General features: G+C 43.6%; 1 protein-coding gene across 2 annotated transcripts; it reads right to left on the reverse strand.

The window, feature by feature from the left end:
• Window positions 1-8: 8 nt before the first annotated feature.
• Window positions 9-5,687, reverse strand: LOC307136828 (uncharacterized protein). Of its 2 annotated transcripts, XM_079834139.1 has the most exons (4): window positions 5,609-5,687; window positions 4,309-4,417; window positions 2,357-2,476; window positions 9-2,259 (listed from the first exon to the last, which is right to left on the reverse strand). In XM_079834139.1, the coding sequence occupies exons 2-4, from the start codon at window positions 4,349-4,351 to the stop codon at window positions 1,283-1,285; spliced, it is 1,140 nt and encodes a 379-aa protein (XP_079690265.1). In that variant the 5' UTR covers window positions 4,352-4,417; window positions 5,609-5,687; the 3' UTR covers window positions 9-1,282. The 2 variants fall into 2 exon arrangements, with proteins under 2 accessions (XP_079690265.1, XP_079690266.1); XM_079834140.1 differs by lacking the exon at window positions 5,609-5,687 and having other exon boundaries at window positions 1,223-2,259; window positions 4,309-4,436.
• Between the last annotated feature and the right edge of the window lie 17,288 nt (window positions 5,688-22,975).

A 22,975-nucleotide genomic window follows, 5' to 3' on the forward strand; every position in this document is an offset into this window, starting at 1 on the left:
GTGTTGTCATACCATAACAGGTTTAATAACTTTCTTATAACAAAATAACCAAACATTTAAATACAATAAAGCAATACACACAAATGTATAAAGTAAACAATATTTCAAACAGATTAAAGTGCAAAAGAATTATAACGAACAATAGGTAACAATAATTCTCACTAGTTAATGCATTAACATTAACAAAAAATGAATAGCTACATTTTTATAGAAGTTATTCTTCTTTGATAACGTTAGTTAAAAAAGCAACTGTTAGTGTTAGCTCAGGTCCATTAAATAATACAGTTTTGATTTTAATAATGTGTTATTAAATTCTGAAATTTAAATTTAACTAAGATTAATAAATGTTTTAGAAGTATTTGTAATTGTCAGTTTGTTAATGAATTAACTAATGTTAAATAATAGAGCCTTATTGTAAAGTGTGTGATTGAACAACAAAGAATCAGAACATATTCAAACAATATCTAGGGCATGTAGTCCAGATTAAAATACAAAATGTTTAAGTTTAAAAATGAATAGCCATAAGTCTTTAAGTATTAAGTATTTGGTTATGTGATGAGCACCGTAGCGAATGCTCATCACATAACCAAATACTTAATACTTAAAGACTTAAGGCTATTAATTTTTTGTTTGCGAGCATTACCGGGGAAACGGCTGCATTTCTGCTGTTCCGTCAGCGCCCTCTGCTGTCAGAGAGTGAATGTGCGTCTCCTACACTCGTTCCGCCATGTGCTCATGCACGTTCAGTTTGTTTACATCAGTGCACGTTCCTCTTTGACGTGTTGTTCATTTTAAAAGGTTAATGGGGAAAGTATTCTTAAAACGCATTCTAAGAAATCTAAATCCGTAATAAATAATTATTCACTGTATTTTGAAGTGCCCACGGTAACAATATTGTGCATGTTCATTATTGTGATATATCTTACTACCGTGTACCGGCACATGTCTTTCCACATGTCGTAGAAACCTTGAGAAAATCTAACTATTTACATCAGGGGTCTCCAAACTCAGTCCTGGAGGGCCGCTGTCCTGCAGAGTTTAGCTCCAACCCCAATTAAACACACCTGAACCAGTTAATCAGTGTCTAACTAGGGCCTTGAAAGACACTGATTGGCTGGTTCAGGTGTGTTTAATTGGGGTTGGAGCTAAACTCTGCAGGACAGCGGCCCTCCAGGACCGAGTGTGGAGACCCCTGATTTACATGAAAGTGATGACCAGAACATGAACATTTGCTCACACCTTTGGGCAATGATTCTTCTCATGAGTCCATAGACTGAAGACTTTAAGAGCACTGCTGCGGCTTCTCTCCAGTGTGAACTCTCTCATGATCTTTCAGGTTTCCTGACTGAGAGAAACTCTTTCCACAGTGTGAGCACTTGTACGGTTTCTCTCCAGTGTGAATTCTCTGGTGTTGTTTTAAGCAGCTTGATGTACTGAAGGTCTTCCCACAGTCAAAACACAAATAAGGTTTCACACCAGTATGAATACGCTCATGCACTTTTAAATTTTCCAGCAGTGTAAAACTCTTCCCACAAAAAGAACAAACGTGAGGCTTCACACCCGTATGAACTTTAAGGTGTCTTCTTAAGTTTGACTGCGCAACAAATGTTTTCTCACACTGATCACAGCTGAACGACTTCACTCCAGAGTGAGAGCGCAGATGATCTTCGAGAACACTTTTGTGAGTGAAACTCTTTCCACACTGAGAGCACTTGTACGGTTTCTCTCCAGTGTGAATCCTCATGTGTGTTTTTAAGTGGCCAGATGTACTGAAGGTCTTCCCACAGTCAAAGCATATATAAGGTCTCACACCAGTATGGACTCTCTCATGATTTTTCAGGGTTTGTGACCGAGCAAAGCTCTTTCCACAGTGTGAGCACATATAAGGTCTCACACCAGTATGAAATTTAAGGTGATGTCTTAAGTTTGATTCCACAACAAATGTTTTCTCACACTGATCACAGCTGAATGATCTCACTCCAGAGTGACGGCGCAGATGCTCATCAAGAACGCTTTTGTAGGTGAAACTCTTTCCACACTGAGAGCATGTGAACGGTTTTTCTCCAGTGTGAATCCTCATGTGCACAGTAAGGTTTACTTTCTGCGTGAAACTCTTTCCACACTGAGAGCATGTGAAAGATCCTTTGACTCCAGTTTTTCCATTTAGTTTTTCTGTGAAATACTTTTCAGTGTTTCCATCTTCATTTTCTATCTTCTTTTGAAACTGAAGCCTTTTGTCTTCATTCACGTCTATCAGGTCTAAAAAATAGAAATTAAACTAAATTTAGAGAGCCCCAAATTATCAAAGTTTTAAACTTAATTTTCCTCATTAAAGAGAATGAATGAAAACACCAACCTATTTGTTCCTCTGTCTCTTCATCTTTTATTCTGCAGGGTTCTTCCTCAAACTCCATCTTTACAATAGTATGTCTGTAGTTTCTCCTGGAGTAATTCCTCCTGCTTGCTTCCTCTTCTCCTGTGGGAAGATGGGAATATTCCCAGCATTTAAACATGGAGAAATAACAAAAATGGGAAAATCAAATGAAATGAAGAAAGCGGTGGCGTGTGACCACAGCTGTGTTGTGAATGGACCAGAGTGGGAAGATTCTGATATAATGGATAGTGATGATAGTATGGGAATAGGTCACAGAAGTGGGAAAATTAGGGAGAAATTTTCGCTTCCCTGGGCCTTCAGGTCGGGGACAGGTTTCTCACTGTCGTTTGGCCTACGGGCCGATAGGCACTCTTGTAGTCTCTGGGAGGGGGCTGGAAAGTGTTTTGACTGGAGATGCCAGTGACACTAGGCGGGGCTTGATTGGGAGGAATGGTCCCCCATATCTGAACACGAGCAGTGCTCTGTTATTGGATTTCTGTGCTAGTCACAGCTTTTCCATAATGAATACCATGTTCAAGCATAAGTTTCTCCATTAGTGCACGTGGCAGCAGGACAACCAAGACCGGAGATTGATGATCGACTTGGTCGTCTCATCCGACCTCCGGCAATATGCTTGGACACTCGGTGAAGAGAGGGTGCATTCTTTAGGTAGGAATAAAATACAATCCCATTTTTATCTGTATGCACTTTCTACCCTTCAGACAGGTGTCTGTCCGGATTTGTGCATAAATGCAAGACGTCACATTAAGCTATTTAATTTGTTTCGTTTTGTGAAAAATGGATATTTAAATGTGCAGATTTGAACGTCTGTTCGTCGACGTGTGTTGTTTGGAGGATTCAAACGATGTGTCATTGCTTGCACAAGAGCGCATAAAAGGAAAACACTCAGTGTGTGAAATAGAATTACAATAAGGGAAAAGTGCCCATAGTTACCAAATTACCATTAATAGTGTTTAAATATAGGCATCATTGTGACACTTACCGCTACATGTTTTTTTCAGGTTGGAGCTGGAATTCTTGTATGCAGAGATGTCAGTTAGTTTTGGTGCACACAGCATGCATCGCATTATGAAACTATCCTTTTTGACATCTTGGAGTGAAAACATCGGCCACGGGTGATCTGCCTACCGTAGTTCACACACATCTTCCTCTGCTTCGGCCATCATCTTCCGACTAAATGCGCGTTAATTATAAGCCACCTCTCGCGAAGCAGCCTCTCCAACGTTTCGCAAGACTTGCGAACAAGTCATATTAACTTATTTAAAAAAAAAAATTTTTTTAATTAATTATATTTGACAGTAGCAGAGGAACGTGCCACGAATGAAACAAAGTAAAAGCACCGTTTTTTCACAAGAAATGTACTTGAGTAAGCGTACCCATCTTTAAATATACTCTAAAAGTACAATTTACCCAAAATATTTACTCAAGTAAATGTAATTTGTCATGAAGGAGCCAGTCAGATACCTGTGCCTCTTCTTTTATACACCTATCCTTCTCAATGATGGGATGGCCTATTTAATAGCCCCTATTCTCAATTCACAGCACTAATATTGTGTTGTAACTTGAAGTACTTAAGAGTGCAGTGTTATGTTGCATCATGCAGTGTTTGTCCTGAAAAGTAAATGTGATGTTTGTTACCTCAATAAATTTAAGGTAATTTCTATTTTATGTTCTATTATATTAACATAAAAAATACACTCTTTTTACGACTAAAAAAAAACAGAATTCCCAAAAATTAAAACGGAAAAAAAAAGGAATTAGCAAAAATTAAAACGGAAAAAAATGGAATTTGGGAAAAAATAAAACGGATTTCATAGGGCCCTGTTGCTCTCACTGATGCTCTGAAAGGTGTGTAATAGTTAGGCTGCACTTATTTAACTTTATAATGTTAAATTAAAAACTTTTGTGTGTACCGTCAGATGAAATCCTGCAGGCGTCTGTGCTTTCTCCGTCCATACAATGGTAACGGGTCCTGGCCAGGGGTCCGCTAGCAGATATATATTGATAATCCTGGTCGAAGTGCTTTGGAAATAATGTAAATATCAGAATCAGAATCAGAATGAGCTTTATTGCCAGGTGTGCTTACACACACGAGGAATTTGTTTTGGTTACAGAAGCTTCCAGTACACAATGTAAATTGACAAGACAAGAGACAAGTAACATAAAAATAAATTTGTAAGTTAAACACACAATGGTGGAAATGCAATGTGACAGAAGCGCTTCGGATGGAATAGAATATGTACAGATGTTTTGTAAATATAGGTACTATTATATATAAGTTATAAGGTGCTATATGTGAAATGTCTGAGGTAAAGTATTGCACACATTTATTGCACAGTAGGGTGTATAATATGTATATACGGGTGTATAATATGTATATACGTATCACACAGAAATTAGTGACGCAGGACAACAGTTGCTCTTTCTCCATTCAACCGGATTATGATTTATTAATACAATTTCCTTTCAACTTTGTATCTGCAATCATGAATTATTACTGTTATCTTTGGTTGCTCTGTATAGAAACACAGGTTATATCCACAATTGGATAATTTAAGTCACATCTTCTTCAAAGTACATTTTCACATAAATGTATATTCACATATTTCCTCAACATTCACTTATCACAGTTTTATCTTAAACCATAAACACACGTTTTCTCTCTAAACCATATTCTCTGTTATCTCTCATTAAACAAGAATTTCTGTATTCATTATACATTTTTGTAAGTGTTCACTTTATACAACAGAATAAATCCCATTTGCAATTAAGTTGAATTATATTTACATTATATGAGCACAAACTTCAATAATAAACATATTTGTCTCATAACTTTAACACTTAATTCCTATGAACCGAAACCGTGTTATAGTCTCATATTACAACAATGTGCGTTTCACCCAAAGCTAACTTACATCTGTGAACTGTCTGTACATTAGCTTTATTTAATACCCGTAATGCATAGTCTCACACTCACACACACAGTTACTTTTCACAACGCAGTAATAAACTCAGAAATATCCCCGAGCCATTAGGAATATTTAAAAGTAAACATTAATACGAGCGTCGGCTGCCATTTCTTCATCTTCACAACGTTATCATTAGACTTGACTGTTTACACACTTAACATACCTTAAGCTCATCAAACACACATCACCAGGGATTCACATTAGCTATAAACATTTGTAGTCACATAAAAGATGTAAAACTAACCTGGAAATGTTGTAAATATCAACCGGATTTTGAGCTGAGCTCGTCTTCCTCTGCGCCTCGCTGAGGGTCCCAGACTGTCGCGGCTGAAAGATACTGCCACCTTGTGTCCGTTTGGTGTACAGCATGTCATAGCGCTTCTGTGTATTCTCTCAATCATTTACTTTATAATAAAAGGAAAGAAAACAAAATATATTAATCTCAACAAAACCTATTTTTGTGAGTGTCACACAATAAATGCACATCCTTGAATGAGTGCAGATTTCTAGCGTATTTACTTGAACTTCTTTGCTAATATCCAGGGGCGGACTGGCCACCTGGCATACCAGGCCTTTTCCCGGTGGGCCGCTGGACAATGTGGGCCGGCCCGTTGCTACGTAAATATATGAATAATAAATTGTAGTAAATTGTACTTATTGTAGTAATAGCCCAGACGAATGGCCCGCGCAGCCCACTTGAGTTAAAACTCCATGCAAAACTCTATAGCCTGCTCAGTCCCAGTGTCTCAGTGGTGTACAAGCGCTCGTCAATGTCAAAATGTTTGCGATATCCAATCAAATTGAAGGAGGCAGGATTTACTGTGCACAGCAGCCGAGCAGTGCGGGTGGCACTTGAATGCGAGCCGAGGTAAGAGCTGAATATGAGTCAATGGGCTACAGCAATATTTCCAGACATGGGCCATCTTTTAGCCTCTAGGCCAAATTAAATATTGGCCATAGACTTTACTGTGTTAGAGCCAACTTGTTCGGGGCTGGAGAACGTGTTGGTTATGACAGATGTCTTTACCAAGTACACCATGGCTGTGCCTACACGAGATCAACGGGAAACGGTGGCCCAAGTTCTGGTGGTGGAATGGTTTTACTGTCAGGACTCCTGGGTGATCGTGTGTGTATGTATGTCTTACCTGTTGGTGGTGGTTCCTCACTGGTTCACTGGCTCCTCCCACTCGTTTCAGTAATTGTTCACCTGTCGTGTCTCATCAGCTGTTCTCTTTTTATAGCACTCTGTCCTGTCTCTCGTCGCGTGCTCATTGTCTTGGTTGGTTTCAGTCTCGCTGTCCGAGTCCAGTCGGTAGCTCTTTCTGTTTCTTCAGGTTCGGTCGCAGGCATCTGGAGGCTCGTCTTAGCCCAGAGTTTACCCGCCTGTGGATATTGTGAACTTGACCTCGAGTGAACTTTGCTCTGTTTTCTGGTATTACTGGTGCGCTTTGTTTTCAGGCGAGATCCAGTATCATCCAGGTTCCTGTGAGCTACCTTTTTCTGTCGGACGTTGTTTTGCCTTCCGTCCAGTGTTCTGAGGTTATCGTCAGTCTCTCGCCGTGTGAGGATTTCTTCCCGGTCACCGACCAGAGTGGATTACTTCGTGGGACGCCGCGGGTGGTCTCTGTGCCGTGGACTGTGACTTTGTGATTCATCTGACGCTCTCTTTATTCCTCTATAATAAACATTGAGAACTTGCATCTGACTCCGAGACTTATTCTGACAGAATGAGCACGCCACCGATGGAGTCAGCGAGTTCGGAGAGTTCGGATACGATGTACACCGCACTTCAGCAGCAGGGAGTGATCATTGATCAGCATGCATCTCTGTTGAATGAAGCTTCCAGAGATTTTCGTGTTCTGTCCGGACAATTTACTGAACTCAGTACCCGGGTAGACCAGATGGTTTCCCAGGTCGGTGAGCGTTTTCCTCCTGCACCAGTCGAAAGTGCACCTGCAGACCGCGAGCCACACGCGGCGACACCCCCGTCCTTCGATGGCGATCCCAAGTCTTGCCGGGCTTTCTTACAGCAGTGTTCCCTTGTCTTTGCCCTTCAGCCACGGCGGTTCGCCGCTTCATCATCTAAGGTGGCGTATGTACTGACACTTCTCACCGGAAGGGCAAGGCAGTGGGGAATGGCTGCATGGGGAGCCAGGGCTTCGTGCACGGCTTCGTTTGAGGCTCTTGAAACGGAGATGTTGAGTTTATTTGATCGGTCACTTCATGGGGACATGGCAGCAGCCGAATTAGTGAGACTTTTGCAACGGACCTGCATCTGGAGGCTCGTCTTAGCCCAGAGTTTACCCGCCTGTGGATATTGTGAACTTGACCTCGAGTGAACTTTGCTCTGTTTTCTGGTATTACTGGTGCGCTTTGTTTTCAGGCGAGATCCAGTATCATCCAGGTTCCTGTGAGCTACCTTTTTCTGTCGGACGTTGTTTTGCCTTCCGTCCAGTGTTCTGAGGTTATCGTCAGTCTCTCGCCGTGTGAGGATTTCTTCCCGGTCACCGACCAGAGTGGATTACTTCGTGGGACGCCGCGGGTGGTCTCTGTGCCGTGGACTGTGACTTTGTGATTCATCTGACGCTCTCTTTATTCCTCTATAATAAACATTGAGAACTTGCATCTGACTCCGAGACTTATTCTGACAGAATGAGCACGCCACCGATGGAGTCAGCGAGTTCGGAGAGTTCGGATACGATGTACACCGCACTTCAGCAGCAGGGAGTGATCATTGATCAGCATGCATCTCTGTTGAATGAAGCTTCCAGAGATTTTCGTGTTCTGTCCGGACAATTTACTGAACTCAGTACCCGGGTAGACCAGATGGTTTCCCAGGTCGGTGAGCGTTTTCCTCCTGCACCAGTCGAAAGTGCACCTGCAGACCGCGAGCCACACGCGGCGACACCCCCGTCCTTCGATGGCGATCCCAAGTCTTGCCGGGCTTTCTTACAGCAGTGTTCCCTTGTCTTTGCCCTTCAGCCACGGCGGTTCGCCGCTTCATCATCTAAGGTGGCGTATGTACTGACACTTCTCACCGGAAGGGCAAGGCAGTGGGGAATGGCTGCATGGGGAGCCAGGGCTTCGTGCACGGCTTCGTTTGAGGCTCTTGAAACGGAGATGTTGAGTTTATTTGATCGGTCACTTCATGGGGACATGGCAGCAGCCGAATTAGTGAGACTTTTGCAACGGACCTCTTCCGTCACGGATTATGCCATCGCGTTCAAGACGCTAGCCATCACCTGCGGCTGGAATGACGCTGCATTACGGGCTCAGTTCCTCGAGGGTCTCAACCCTGCTATCCAGGATGAGATCGCTGCACGGGATCCGCCGACATCTCTAGAGACGGCGATCGATCTGGCGTTGAGGATCGAGACACGCCACCGTCAACGTGACATCCGCCGGTCGTTTCGTCATCTCGCCGTCTCTGAACCGGTGGAATTCCCCGCATCTTCTCTCCAAATGGAGGAACCCATGCAACTGGGCAAGCTCCGTCTTACTGCCACTGAAAGACATCGTCGTCTGTCCTGTGGTTTGTGCTTATATTGCGGTAAGGCGGGACATATCGCTGCTGTGTGTCCGGTAAAAGAGTCTGCCCGCCGATGACTTCGGGAGTTTCGGTGGGCGTGTCGTCATTAAAGTCTCCCGTAAGCTGTACCACACTTCCAGTAATCATAAACTATAAACAGTCTTATCATTCACAGGCGTTGCTGGATTCTGGTGCGGAGGCAAGTTTTCTGGATGCCGGTGTGGCCAAATCATGGAATATTCCTTTTATTTCTCTGTCTTCTTCTCTCTCCGCCTGGACTTTAAAGGGACAGCATATGGCTGTTATCACCCATCGCACCCCCCCTGTGAGTCTGTTTGTTTCTGGCAATCATCGTGAGGAGATTGAATTCTTTTTATTAGAACATTCTCAATCACCCGTCATTTTAGGGCATGATTGGTTGACCAAACATAATCCTCACGTTGATTGGCAGAACGGTGTTGTGTTATCTTGGAAGTCTTCGTGTCATGTTTCTTGTCTCGGTCCTGCTCCTTCTCCTGTTGTGTGTTCTACTTTTCAGGTTCCGGATGTTGATCTCTCGGGAGTTCCGGCGGAGTACTCTGATCTGCGTCGGGTGTTCAGTAGAGCTCGGGCCACTTCCCTACCTCCTCACCGGTCGTATGATTGTGAAATCAAACTTCTCTCAGACACTTCTCCGCCTAAGGGTCGCATATTTTCCCTATCTAAACCAGAGAGAGAGGCTATGGATAAGTACATTAACGAATCTCTTAATGCCGGTCTCATTCGCCGCTCCTCATCTCCAGCTGGCGCTGGATTTTTCTTTGTCAAGAAAAAAGACGGGTCTCTTCGTCCGTGCATTGATTACAGAGGGCTGAATGACATTACTGTTAAGAATAAGTACCCCTTGCCTTTAATGTCATCAGCGTTCGAGTTATTACAGGGAGCGCACGTGTTTACCAAGTTAGATCTGCGCAACGCTTATCACTTGGTACGTATCAAAGAGGGCGATGAGTGGAAGACAGCCTTTAATACACCATCAGGGCACTGGGAATACTGCGTTCTTCCGTTCGGTCTTTGTAACGCACCGGCTGTCTTCCAAACCATGGTCAATGAAGTGCTGGGTGACATGATTAACAAATTTGTCTTTGTGTATCTCGATGACATTCTCATCTTTTCTCCCTCTATGCAGATACACACCCAGCATGTTCGCCAGGTTTTACAACGGTTGTTAGAGAATCAGCTCTTTGTTAAGGCGGAGAAGTGTGAGTTCCACCAGGAGTCGGTTTCGTTTCTGGGTTTCGTAATAGCCGAGGGAGAGATTCGTCCCGATCCCGCTAAAGTTAAAGCGGTCGCCGAATGGCCAGTGCCCGACACTCGTAAAGAGCTTCAGCGATTTCTGGGTTTCGCCAACTTTTATCGGCGTTTCATCAGAAACTTTGGTCAGATCGCTAAACCTCTTACCGCTCTTACTTCCTCTAAAGTGTGTTTCCGTTGGAATACTGAAGCTCAGGAGGCCTTTGATGAGTTAAAGTCCCGTTTCATCTCTGCACCTGTTCTTTCTATTCCAGATGCGGCGAAACAATTTATAGTGGAGGTGGATGCATCTGATGTCGGGGTAGGCGCCGTTTTATCTCAGCGATCCTCTGTTGACGGGAAAGTGCATCCGTGTGCTTTTTTCTCTCATCGGTTAAACCCAGCGGAGCGAAATTACGACATAGGTAATCGGGAGCTGCTGGCGGTTAGACTCGCTCTGGGTGAGTGGCGTCACTGGTTGGAGGGAACCTCGGAACCCTTTCTGGTCTGGACGGATCATAAGAATTTGGAATATATCCGTTCAGCCAGAAGATTAACATCTAGACAGGCTCGCTGGGCACTTTTCTTCGAGCGGTTTAACTTCACCCTCTCGTACCGGCCGGGGTCTAAAAACACTAAACCTGACGCTCTCTCCCGTCTGTTCGAGGGTTCCGGTTCGGAGCGGACCGAGACCATTCTCCCGGAGGGGAGGGTGGTCGGTGCCCTCGTGTGGGGAATCGAGCAGCGGGTGAGAGAGGCCGGCCGAGAGGGGGAAGTTCCGGAGGGGTGTCCGGCGGGTTGTCTATGGGTTCCTGAGCGCCTACGTTCCGATGTCATCCGGTGGGGTCACGAATCCAAGTTTGTCGGCCATCCAGGAATTCGGAGAACGTTGGCTGCCATCCGTCAACGTTTTTGGTGGTCTTCTATGACTTCGGACGTCAGACAGTTCGTATTAGCCTGTTCAGTCTGTGCTTGTAATAAAGCATCTAATCAACCTCCCGCTGGTCTGCTTAAATCTTTGCCCGTCCCCTCCCGCCCCTGGTCTCATATAGCCCTTGATTTTGTCACCGGCTTACCGGCGTCGAATGGTAACACTGTCGTATTGACTGTGGTGGATCGTTTTTCCAAAGCGGTTCATTTTATTCCCCTGCCTAAACTTCCTTCTGCCAAGGAGATGGCTCAGGTTTTGATTAATCACGTCTTTCGGTTACACGGTATTCCGACTGATGTAGTTTCAGATAGGGGTCCTCAGTTCATCTCTCGTTTTTGGCAGGAGTTTTGTAGACAGATCGGCGCTACTGCCAGCCTGTCTTCTGGTTATCATCCGCAGACCAATGGGCAATGCGAACGGGCTAATCAGGATCTCGGTCGAACGCTTCGCTGTCTGTCGTCTAAATATCCGAATTCTTGGTGCCAACAGCTTCCTTGGGTCGAGTATTCTCATAATTCTCTTCCCGTCGCATCCACTAATTTGTCTCCGTTTGAATTATCTGTCGGTTATCAACCTCCTCTTTTCCCATCACAGGAGCCCGACGCAGCGGTTCCGTCTGCTTTAGCTTTCGTGCGCAGGTGCAGACGCACTTGGAAGAAAGCTAAATCACTCTTGTTGCAAAACTCCAGACGAACCAAAGCTGCGGCTGATCGTCACCGGCGACCTCCACCCCGTTATGTGTGTGGACAAAAGGTATGGCTTTCCACCAAGGATCTGCCTCTCCGTGAGCCTTCTCGTAAGCTGGCTCCTCGTTTCATTGGGCCATACAGTATATCTAAGGTCATTAATCCGGTAGCGGTCAAGCTTAAGTTACCTCCTATTCTTGGTCGGGTTCACCCAGTTTTTCATGTATCCAGGGTTAAACCTGTGATTTTTGCCCGGAACAATCCCCCTGTCTCTGCCCCTAAACCCCCCGCCCCTCGTCTAGTGGATGGTGCTCCTGCCTATACTGTTAGGAGATTACTAGATTCTCGTCGCAGGGGCAGAGGTTTTCAGTATTTAGTGGACTGGGAGGGTTACGGTCCGGAGGAGAGGTCTTGGGTTCCGGCCCGGGATATACTGGACCCTGGTCTGATCGAGGATCTCCGTCGGCGACAGGGTGAGTCTCCTCCATGCCCGTCCGGTGCCGGTCATGGGGGGGGGGGATACTGTCAGGACTCCTGGGTGATCGTGTGTGTATGTATGTCTTACCTGTTGGTGGTGGTTCCTCACTGGTTCACTGGCTCCTCCCACTCGTTTCAGTAATTGTTCACCTGTCGTGTCTCATCAGCTGTTCTCTTTTTATAGCACTCTGTCCTGTCTCTCGTCGCGTGCTCATTGTCTTGGTTGGTTTCAGTCTCGCTGTCCGAGTCCAGTCGGTAGCTCTTTCTGTTTCTTCAGGTTCGGTCGCAGGCATCTGGAGGCTCGTCTTAGCCCAGAGTTTACCCGCCTGTGGATATTGTGAACTTGACCTCGAGTGAACTTTGCTCTGTTTTCTGGTATTACTGGTGCGCTTTGTTTTCAGGCGAGATCCAGTATCATCCAGGTTCCTGTGAGCTACCTTTTTCTGTCGGACGTTGTTTTGCCTTCCGTCCAGTGTTCTGAGGTTATCGTCAGTCTCTCGCCGTGTGAGGATTTCTTCCCGGTCACCGACCAGAGTGGATTACTTCGTGGGACGCCGCGGGTGGTCTCTGTGCCGTGGACTGTGACTTTGTGATTCATCTGACGCTCTCTTTATTCCTCTATAATAAACATTGAGAACTTGCATCTGACTCCGAGACTTATTCTGACATTTACAAGTTCGGTGTCCCCGGTCGGATCCATTCTGACCAGGGCTGTAATTTTGAGTCCTCCCTAGTACGGCAACTTTGTGCACTGTATAAGGTGGAAAAGTCTTGCACTATCCCTTATCACCCGGCGGGGAATGGGCAGTGCGAGCGATTTAATAGGACGTTGCACAACCTTTTGCGTGCCCTGCCGGTGTCCAGAAAAATGGACTGGGCCTCATGTCTCCCACAAGTGCTCTTCTGCTACAATACCACCCCCTCATCAGGCAACTGGTGAATCCCCATATTTTCTTATGTTTGGGCAGGAGCCAAGGCTCCCGGTAGATTTTCTTTTGGGTAGAGTCCAGGATGTTGGGATCGTTAGTGTGCATGAGTGGGTGAGGGAACATCAGGCTAGGCTTCAGGTGGCTTTTGAAGGGGCACGGGGATGACTGGAAGCTGCTGCTGGTCGGCGTAAGGTAAATCATGATGCCAACGTCCGTGATGCACCACTGGGGGAGGGCCAACTAGTTTATTTACGTGAATATGGCATGAGAGGCCGCCATAAAATTCAGGACCTGTGGAGCCCGGTGGTGTATCAGGTCGTAAAGGCACCTAAGGAGGGTGGGGCAGTATACTAGGGCTGAACGATATGGACAAAATTTCATATCTCGATTTTCATGCCAGATATCTCGATAAATACGATATGACTACGTGTTCGGTGAAAACCAGAATCTGAATTAAAATGTGTTTGATTTAAGCCTACATTTCAAAAATTTGTGTCAGAAAATGTATTGTTTTTAAGCCTTTCGCGCTTACGATCACACAGGTGTAATCAGTCTAGGCTGATCCCTGGAGCGCATAATCAAGTGCATCACCTGATCAACAGAGACAGGCGCGCTCAGAGCTGTCATATATCACAACTTTTCAGTGTTTTCAAGCACATACTGTTTATTTTAGGTTTCAAACATATAAATTCACATGAGTACTAAAAAAAACAATACATTTAGAGAGGTAATAATAATCCTTTCCATTATAATTCGACACGTTTTATTCATATCAGATACACATTGTAAGTAACTTCAATGTTTACTCTATTCTATTCCCAGTTCACCAGCCACTTACTTTTAAGTATTTCGGGAGAAGTGGATGAATTCACGTGTTGTAAACATAGAGGTTGTAAATCCAACAGATCCGATTCTCTGAACTGCGTCTGCGGCACAAACTAATGCTGCCTTCACGTGCTATCGGAAATTTGATGATTCCGACTTCTGAAATCGTGATTACGAGCGCATTGCATTCAAGTTTCAAAATGTGAGGCCGTTCATGTGCAATGTTTACCTAGGAAACTCGTATTTATGATAATTCTGAGAGCATGTGAAGGCAGTATTACACGGCGGCGCCCATCGCGCATACAGCTCAACTAACGCGATCGTTATAAAGGTGTTTAAACAACAATATACTTCCACTTGCATGTATTTGACAATCGGAATATCAGATATTTCATGCCATAGCTAACACATTTGTGAATATTCTGAATAAAAAAGGAAAAAATGACAAAAGCAGATCATCATTCATTCAGCGCTGTTGCTGCTGCGGTGTGTCACGTGACAAGCAATGACGCGTCACCATGGAAACGCCGCCCCCCTCTCAAGTTCCTGTAGTGTGCGCGCGCTGGCTTTAGCGGTGCATTCAAGGGCACTCGTAAAACTGATGTTTGTTGTGACTGCCAGAGTTGTAGCGCGGAGAGGGGAAATCTATATCGTCTATATCGTTGCTTTTTTCGATAGTAATATCTTGAAAGTTCATATCTAGATATAGATACGATAACGATATATCGTTCAGCCCTACAGTATACACCATTGCACCAATGGAGGATTTTGGAAGGACTAGAGTCGTTCATCGCTCTGCTTTGAAGGCCCAGATCCAGAAGGATGGTCCAGGTCCAGCCTCGATTCCTCCCCCTGTTGTGGAGAATGAGGTGCCCTCTGCAGAAGTCTCATCAGAAGATGTTGACTTGCTTAGGTTTGGTGCCAGCAACCTCTCAGGTAAGTCAGGGACCAGTTCCTCAGGTGCTGGTTTCTCTGGACGCTTCTACCCCTCAGAGTAGCCCAGTGGGGTTTGATGGGGGGACTCCAGTTGGCAGGGCCATGAGGTACCTGATTGTGTATCTGGTGTAGCACCAGGACCTACTAGTTTGCCGGAAGATCAGTCGGGTAGGGCTGGTGTCCCTTTGAGGAGAACTGGGCGGACCACTGCGGGCCATCACTCGAATTTGCACTGTCTACCACGGGCTGTTGAAGGAGGCACGAGAGCTGCCCCCGTACAAGGCCCTATATCTAATGGGATCTCAATTTGGTTTAGGCCATGGGACGTAGGACGGAATTACATTTACATTTTACATTTAGTCATTTAGCAGACGCTTTTATCCAAAGCGACTTACAAATGAGGGCAATAGAAGCAACTAGAACAGTCAAGGGCAACAGTATGCAAGTGCTGTAACAAGTCTCAGTTAATCTAGCACAGAACACACAGGACAGAATTTAAAAAAAAAATGTATATAAATAAATTAGACTGACAGACAATGAATAGAATGATAAGTGCTATTCTTGATTGGTCAGAAGAGAAAAAAGCTGTTTTTTGAAAATGGCTACAGACTCGGCTGCACAAATTGAGATAGGCAGGTCATTCCACCAAGTGGGGGCGGTCCAGGAAAAGGTCCGTGAGAGCCATTTCATGCCTCTCTGGTATGGCACCACAAGTTTATTAGTTCATGGGTATGTGTTGTTGGGTCATCGTCGGGATGTCGATTTAAAAAAAAGTGGGGCAGAATGTGGCAGGATGAGTCACGTCATCTTATTGGTTGGTTGGAGTGTAGTTGGTGGACCAATTGGGTGATAGTAAGTGCACTATTTAGGGACCCTTATTTTGATGAGTATGCGTGTGACGTGGGGTGCTTCTCTCTCTCTCTCTCCCCTTGGCATTTCCGTTTCCGTTCCGTTTCCCATTCAGGTATGTAGAGTGTTTGTTGGTGTAGTGATGCATATATCACGAGGCTAATATGCGCTATTTATAGTTTAATTTAGAGTGGAGCTGGTGGCGTTTGGCATTGCGGCAAGTTGTGGCAGAGTTCACTTGCAGGTATGTTTTAATGCTTAACTTATAACCATCACAGTTTTGGTATTTATTGCGCGTTGCTCTCAGTAACAGCAGCGAGGGCAGGTGTGTGTGAGAATGCTGGACGCTAGATCGAGCTGCGGCACCGGTAGTGAGTAACCATACAGCTGTGCGTTCAGTGTTTGACATCAACCGTATGCCGCTCTTGTCTTTCATATTTGTTGTTTTGTAAACTTTTTCTAATTCTCTAATTCTTATCCTCTTTAGTTAAAGGGAAAGGGGAACATTTAAGTCCGGTTCCTAGCTAGTGATCTCAGGTGACGGGAGGAGATTGGAGCTTTAGCTTTAATTTCTACATTTCCATAACTGTTTATGTCACACCATCATAATTAATTGTTCTGCATCTGTGTGAGTGTGGGTGGGCTTTTGATAATCGCGCCTCTATTTCCTGCTCTCTACTGCGCAACTCCGGTCCCGAGATGTAAGCGTCGGGTGCAGGCCTGGAGACATCACTTCCTGTGTGTGAGGTCTCTACACTAGATAGTGTACATTGACCTTCCTTTCCGGAAGTGCTGCGCTTTCAGGGCTGTTGGACATGGTGTTGTATTTGAGGTAAAAAATGATATAAATACTGTTCGGTTTATCGCACAAACCGATCGTTTCGTGTCTTAAGACATCAATGTGTCGTCACGAGCCGCATGGATTAATTTGAAGTTGTCTGTCCATGTTTTTTTTACCCTAATAGAACTAGACCCCATTGACATGCATTCTATGACTGACCCACAGCAACGGTTGAAGTTAAAAATCTCCATTTGTGTTCTACTGAAGAGACAAAGACACCCGCACCTTGGATGGCCTGGGGGTAAGCAGATAAATGTCAAATTTTCATTTTTGGGTGAACTATCCCTTTAAGGAAAACAGAATGGGCCAACAAATCTCTCTCATATACACTCCAGACTTGGAAATTACTAAAATCAAATTCCATATTGTCCATGTCGTAGAAACCTTGAGAAAATCAAACTATTTACCTAAAAGTGATGTACAGAACATGAACATTTGCTCACACCTTTGGATAATGCTTTTTCTCATGAGTCCTTAGATTGAAGACTTTAAGAGCACTGGTGCGGCTTCTCTCCAGTGTGAACTCATGTGTTTTCAGGTTTCCTGCCTGAGAGAAACTCTTTCCACAGTGTGAGCACATGTATAGTTTCTCTCGAGTGTGAATTCTCTGGTGTTGTTTTAAGTGGCTTGATGTACTGAAGGTCTTCTCACAGTCAAAGCACATAAAAGGTTAGAGCATATAAGGTGCACTCTTAAGTTTGATTCCTCAGCAAATGTTTTCTCACACTGATCACAGCTGAATGATCTCACTCCAGAGTGATGACGCAGATGATCTTTGAGAGCTATTTTCTGGATGAAACTCTTTCCACACTGAGAGCATGTGAACGGTTTCTCTCCAGTGTGAGATCTCATGTGTAGAGTAAGGTTTGCTTTGCAAATTAAACTCTTTCCACATAGAGTGCAGGTGAATGTTTTTTCTCCAGTGTGAATCCTCATGTGCAGAGTAAGTTTCCTTTCTGCATGAAACTCTTTCCATACTGAGAGCAGGTGAAAGATCCTATGACTCCAGTTTTTTCAGCTCGTTTTTGGGTGAAATACTTTTCCGTGTTTCCATCTTCATTTTCTATCTTCTTTTAAAACTGACTCCTTTTTTTCTAAATTCACTTCCATCAGGTCTAAAATAAACAGAAATGAAAAGAAATTCAGTGAGCCCCAAATTATCAAAGTTTTCTTAATCTTAATTTTTCCAGCATTTAAACTCTCATGAACGGCTGTGGGAGCGGCTTCACTGACTGAAGGTGTGAATTGTGGTCGCTGTTGCTCATTTAGCAGATGCTCATCACACTTACAATCATTCTCAATTATCCAGATGCAAATGTTTGCTCAAATAGTCATTTAAAAACTATTCATTATTTACGTTAAGATTTAACTTGAACTCCCAACTCACATGGCTGATTTTTTAGTCGCTCTATCATAAGTTATGGTTTGTCATAGATTGATTAAAATCGAAGTGAGCTAAGCTGATCTTAAACTTCATAGATGACTGTGTTCTCTATTCTCTATAGATGAACCGAATGACATGTAAGTTAAAGGGGTACTTCAGTGCTGGTAAGATGAATGTGTATTTAAACTAGGTCATTTATTTAGTAGAAATGTGAAATTATTTTTGAATTTGGTGCCTTCTAGACTGAGAAAAGACAGAAAATGTATTTTTGTCTCATATGGATAAAAGATAACTCCCAGAATGCACTTGCTTCGCTGCACAACAAGGCCACTCCCAAAGCCACGGCTACTTGCCCACATACACCGCCCCTGCCGTAGCTTTGATTAATACAATAATTTCGTTCAGTTAGAGAATAGACACTACAATTAAAAACTGAAAAACTGTCTTTTCAATAAAGTGTAAGTGAGCTGAACGAACGTCACGGTACAGACGCAGCAGGAGTCAGATTTCATTCATCACGAGAAGAGTTGAGCAGAGGTAAGCGACGCAGTCATTCACGGAGCGTGTCCAGTCTGGTGCGTTTTCAGATTGCATATGGAAGCTAAACTTTCATCGGAATTATTGAAAGGTTGAAACTCACTTTTCTCAGCACCGCTCCGTTATCAATGCCCAAGCTGAGCGGCCGCACGCATTTTATTCTGTGAGTGAGTTCCCTCCCCTGTGGGCCGGTTGATAACATGCAGAACTAGCTCCTGTAGTCTCTTAGCCTGGTCATACCAGACTCTCGTACATTTCATTTGTACATAGAGTCTGGCCACTCTCCATTGACAAGCGTTTACTTCCTTGAAGGCGGGAACTATGTTGAAGTTTAAAACTATTGGATCTGCCAAGAATCACTCTGGATCTGCCTAACCAATCGCTAACGTTTGGTCGTGATGTATGTCACGCGCCGTTTGCCTTTGATTCTCACATTAATTGTGCACACCACCTCAGTGTCAGTGATAAAACCTCGTGCATTCGGATTGTGATTCATTCACGGTGGAGAGGAGAGTTTTGTGATCGGAACGCGCTGCTCTAGTGGTGCATATCTCGCGCAATCATAACATGATTGTATATGCTGTAAATAAAATGTCATATGCTTGGTATGATAAGAATAAATGCTGCCATAAATAACAGCCCAATTCAAATGTTTATGTGCTTTTCTTGTTTTTATTTTTTGAGCAGTGATTAAATATATTGCTCTTGTAAACACTTGCCTGTTTTAAGGAAATTGAAGTGTAGAAAATCATCCAAATTAGAGCACATGCAACCACACGGTGATCTGCAGGGGTCAAAAAGGATATAAACTGTGAATTTTGAAGTGATATATTCTTGAAAACTCAGAGATGTGGATTTCGGACAGCAATTACATTACCACACGACCTTGGTGTTTGTCAAAAGCAGTCGGTAATTCAGCCTGGGTGTTTTTCGTGGATGGTGGGAGACGGAAGGGCTTCAGCCAACTCCTTCAACCCTAACGGAGCGAGCTGAAAAAGACCACAACATCATGTCCACCAACAAAACTCAGCAGTGATTGTTCTTGCTCCATGTAACAGAGTTCGTTTGTTCAGGGAAGAAGGAGGCGGGAACCGGCGAACGTTTAATAAAATAATAAACACAAAATGAAAGTAAAACACATACATAATAAAACATAAACAAAATACAACTTAAAATCTAGGCCTGGTCCTCTCTCGTCCTTCAACGGTGTCACTCGTCCTTATATGCCTCCGTGCTCTCTCATGAGAGGACTCAAGACCGGTGTGTCTCATTCTCAATCACACACACCGATCTCGCTCACTCCTCCCATGTCTCGCTTGCTCGTCCACCTCGCCACACTCCAGCTTTAACTTCTGGACATTTGTCAGCGGTGCCACACACTCGCATCTTTCACCGCCGCCATTACTGAACTACAACTCAAACTAGCGCACGACATCAACGTCATCGCTTTCAGCCACTCCCTCTGTTCGCTGATTGGACCGGTAAAAATTGTTCTGGAGAAAACCTAAGCTTATACAGCAGTCCCAGACGGAGTACTGAAGGAAAATGAAAATTGAGCGGAAGTACGTTGGAGGGCGGAGCCAGGCTAGTAGTCTCTAGCCTCTAGCCAAAAATCCTCAGATGACGCAAAATGATGATATTTGCGTCATCTGAGGATTTTTTTCCAGAAATAAAATGCATAATTCTCTCGTCTCAGGGGGATATGAAGGGGAAAGTACTGTAATTCAAATATACTACCGGGTTTCTACTGATAAAAGGCTAATGCTACATCACTGAAGTAACCCTTTAAGATCTTAAATGATCTTACAGGGGTCATGTGATGCGATTTCTTGTTTTCCTTTTCTTTAGTGTGTCATGTACATGTTTGTGCTTGTATAAGATAAGATAGGTAAGATAGGTATAAGATAAAAAGCTCAAACCCAAAGAGATATTCTTTGTAAAAGTTCAGGCTCAGCCACACCTTCCTAAAACGCTTCGTTCAAATCAGGAATGTGATTGTTACTAGTTCACACTTACATATAATTTATGGAGAGTAAATTTAAATGCATATTTGTCGTGCTGTCTGGGGGAAGGGCTTCGAGCTCGGAATTTGGCCCGAACCCAGAGTACCCCCGTGTATGTAAGTGGTTTATGAATAAAAGTGTGGAGAAGGGGTGGTGGAGGGATGCTGGAAAACTGTCAGTGAATGGAGGTAAGACTGCTGTGTATATATTAGTGGTGGTGGGCCGTTAACGGCGTTAACTTATCGGGCGATTAAAAAAAATACCGCCGTTAATCTATTCTCAAAGTTGGGTTGGGAGCTGGGTCTATACTACGCAAGCTATGATGACTTTCACCTTGATATTGTAGCGCGGATGTATAGCTGAATTGCACTGTAGGGGGCGAGAGAACGAGTCTTCGAACCTGTGTGTATGCCTACTAGTGTTGTCAAAAATATCGATATTTCGCTATGTATCGATACTGAAATATCTGAAATACAATACTCATTTTCTACAGTATCGATATCAGCTGCGCTCTCCTCTCCGACCAACAGCAAGTTGACACGCACCCGCCTCCTCTCATCCAGTCAGGTTAATCCTCTGAACATTGCGAACGCACGTTCTGCTGGACTTTTGTTAGTATTGGTGTGACTGGTCTGAATTTCGCGCAGGGTTCCACATAACGTTAATTTGACTAATTCCCGCAGATTTCGTGCTCGCATCTGAAGCACACACACACATACCACAATAAAGCCGCCTCTGACATACAAGTGCAAAAATTAGCTCCTTTTTCCAGCTTATTAATGGTCAAATACACTCAAAAATGTCTCAATGCCCATCTTGGTGAGTTTTAATGTAAACACAGTGGTAACCAGCTCACAGGAACAGTGTTTGGGATCCATGTGTGCGTCATGTCTTAAAGGGACAGAAGTTATTTATTATTCAAACTACAAAAAGACAAACGATCACTTACCAGTACACATATTCTGAATGCCTTCAGGCGAATTCAAATGAGCCATTTTAATCTAAATTAATCTAGATTAATTCCAAGATTACAGTGAGATTAATCTAGATAAAAAAAATAATCTATGCCCACCACTAGTATATATATACCTCTTATTGTTGATTAGCTGAGTGCTCTCCACTTGTGTCAATTATCTGAACGTGCCTCGCCCGAAACTTGTTAATAAAACATCATTAAGAGAGACATTTTAGATATCTGAAATTACATTGATATCAGTTTTTAAATCCAATGTTTGTAACCAAGCAGATCTCGGCCACTATTGACTATCACAGTGGGGAAAAATACTATGGTAGTCAATGAGGGCTGAGATCAACAGTTACAAACATTCTTCCAAATATCTTCCTTTGTGTTTGGCAGAACAAATACATTTTTGGAACAATCAAATGATGACAGCATTTTCATCTTTGGGTGAACTATTCCTTTAAATTAGGTTTAAATTTTGAATTGGGTCAAACGCGTTTGCAAAACAGCCTGAATCCACTTGAATGAGTTTGGACTGCTCTCTCGCTGAATCCTCTGAAGCATTTCTCAGTCAGCAACACAAACAGACAGTATTGAGAGAACCAGTGCTGTTTTTCAGTAGTTTTGCTCAGTGAACATGCACTAAATGGATGTTTTCAGATTTAAAAACACTCGAGTATAGGCTGCACTCGTTCTGCTGTACCGTTGCTCTCACTGATGCTCTGAAAGGTGTGTAATAGTTAGGCTACGCTTATTTAACTTTATAGTGTTAAATAAAAACCTTTTGTGTGTAAATCCTGCAGGTGTCTGTGCTTTCTCCATCCATGCAATAAATGCACATCCTTGAATGAGCGCAGATTTCTAGCGTATTTACTTGAATTTCTTTGCTAATATCTATGGTCATTTCAGTGGCGAACAAAAGATTTTGAATGGACTGAATAAAGTTATCTATGAGCTTGACGTGCGAAGATGACTGTCACACACTCACACACACAGAAATATTGTAAGTTACTGGACAACCAGAATTATGCAGCATCACAATATGAATTTTAGCTTTGACTTTTAAGTATTATTGTATTTCAAAGGACAAAAACATGAACTTTAACTATTGGCTTTTACATCAAGTCAGCTGTCACTTTACTTTGCGCAAGGCCCTGCGCGATCATTGAATGAGTGACAGCTTTTAGTGATTATAAAGGGAGCGCTCTTTGCGCACTGTCTAGGTCAGTGGTCGCCAACCCGTCGATCGCGATCGACTGGTCGATCTTTATCACTGTCCCAGTAGCTCCCGATAAATAACCGAAAAATAATTAACAACATGTAACAAGTAGAATTAGGTACTGCTCCTTTAAGGCAGAACGCATGCACTCACTCACTCGCTGATGAGTGGACAGTTCATGGATGGAGCGCGAGCTGTGAACATCGCATGTATGCGTGTATTTCTGTTGCTC

Source organism: Gobio gobio, assembly GCF_949357685.1.
Source record: "Gobio gobio genome assembly, chromosome: 14".
Lineage (NCBI taxonomy): Eukaryota > Metazoa > Chordata > Actinopteri > Cypriniformes > Gobionidae > Gobio > Gobio gobio.

What these genes read in the sequence shown, in the direction of transcription:
- LOC307136828 (XM_079834139.1), bottom strand. Translation starts at nt 4,351, where the DNA reads ATGGACGGAGAAAGCACAGACGCCTGCAGGATTTCATCTGACG. An exon ending in CTGCAGGATTTCATCTGACG is followed by an intron (nt 2,477 to 4,308) that starts GTACACACAAAA and finishes ATCTTCCCACAG; the next exon opens with GAGAAGAGGAAGCAAGCAGG. An exon ending in AGAGACAGAGGAACAAATAG is followed by an intron (nt 2,260 to 2,356) that starts GTTGGTGTTTTC and finishes TCTATTTTTTAG; the next exon opens with ACCTGATAGACGTGAATGAA.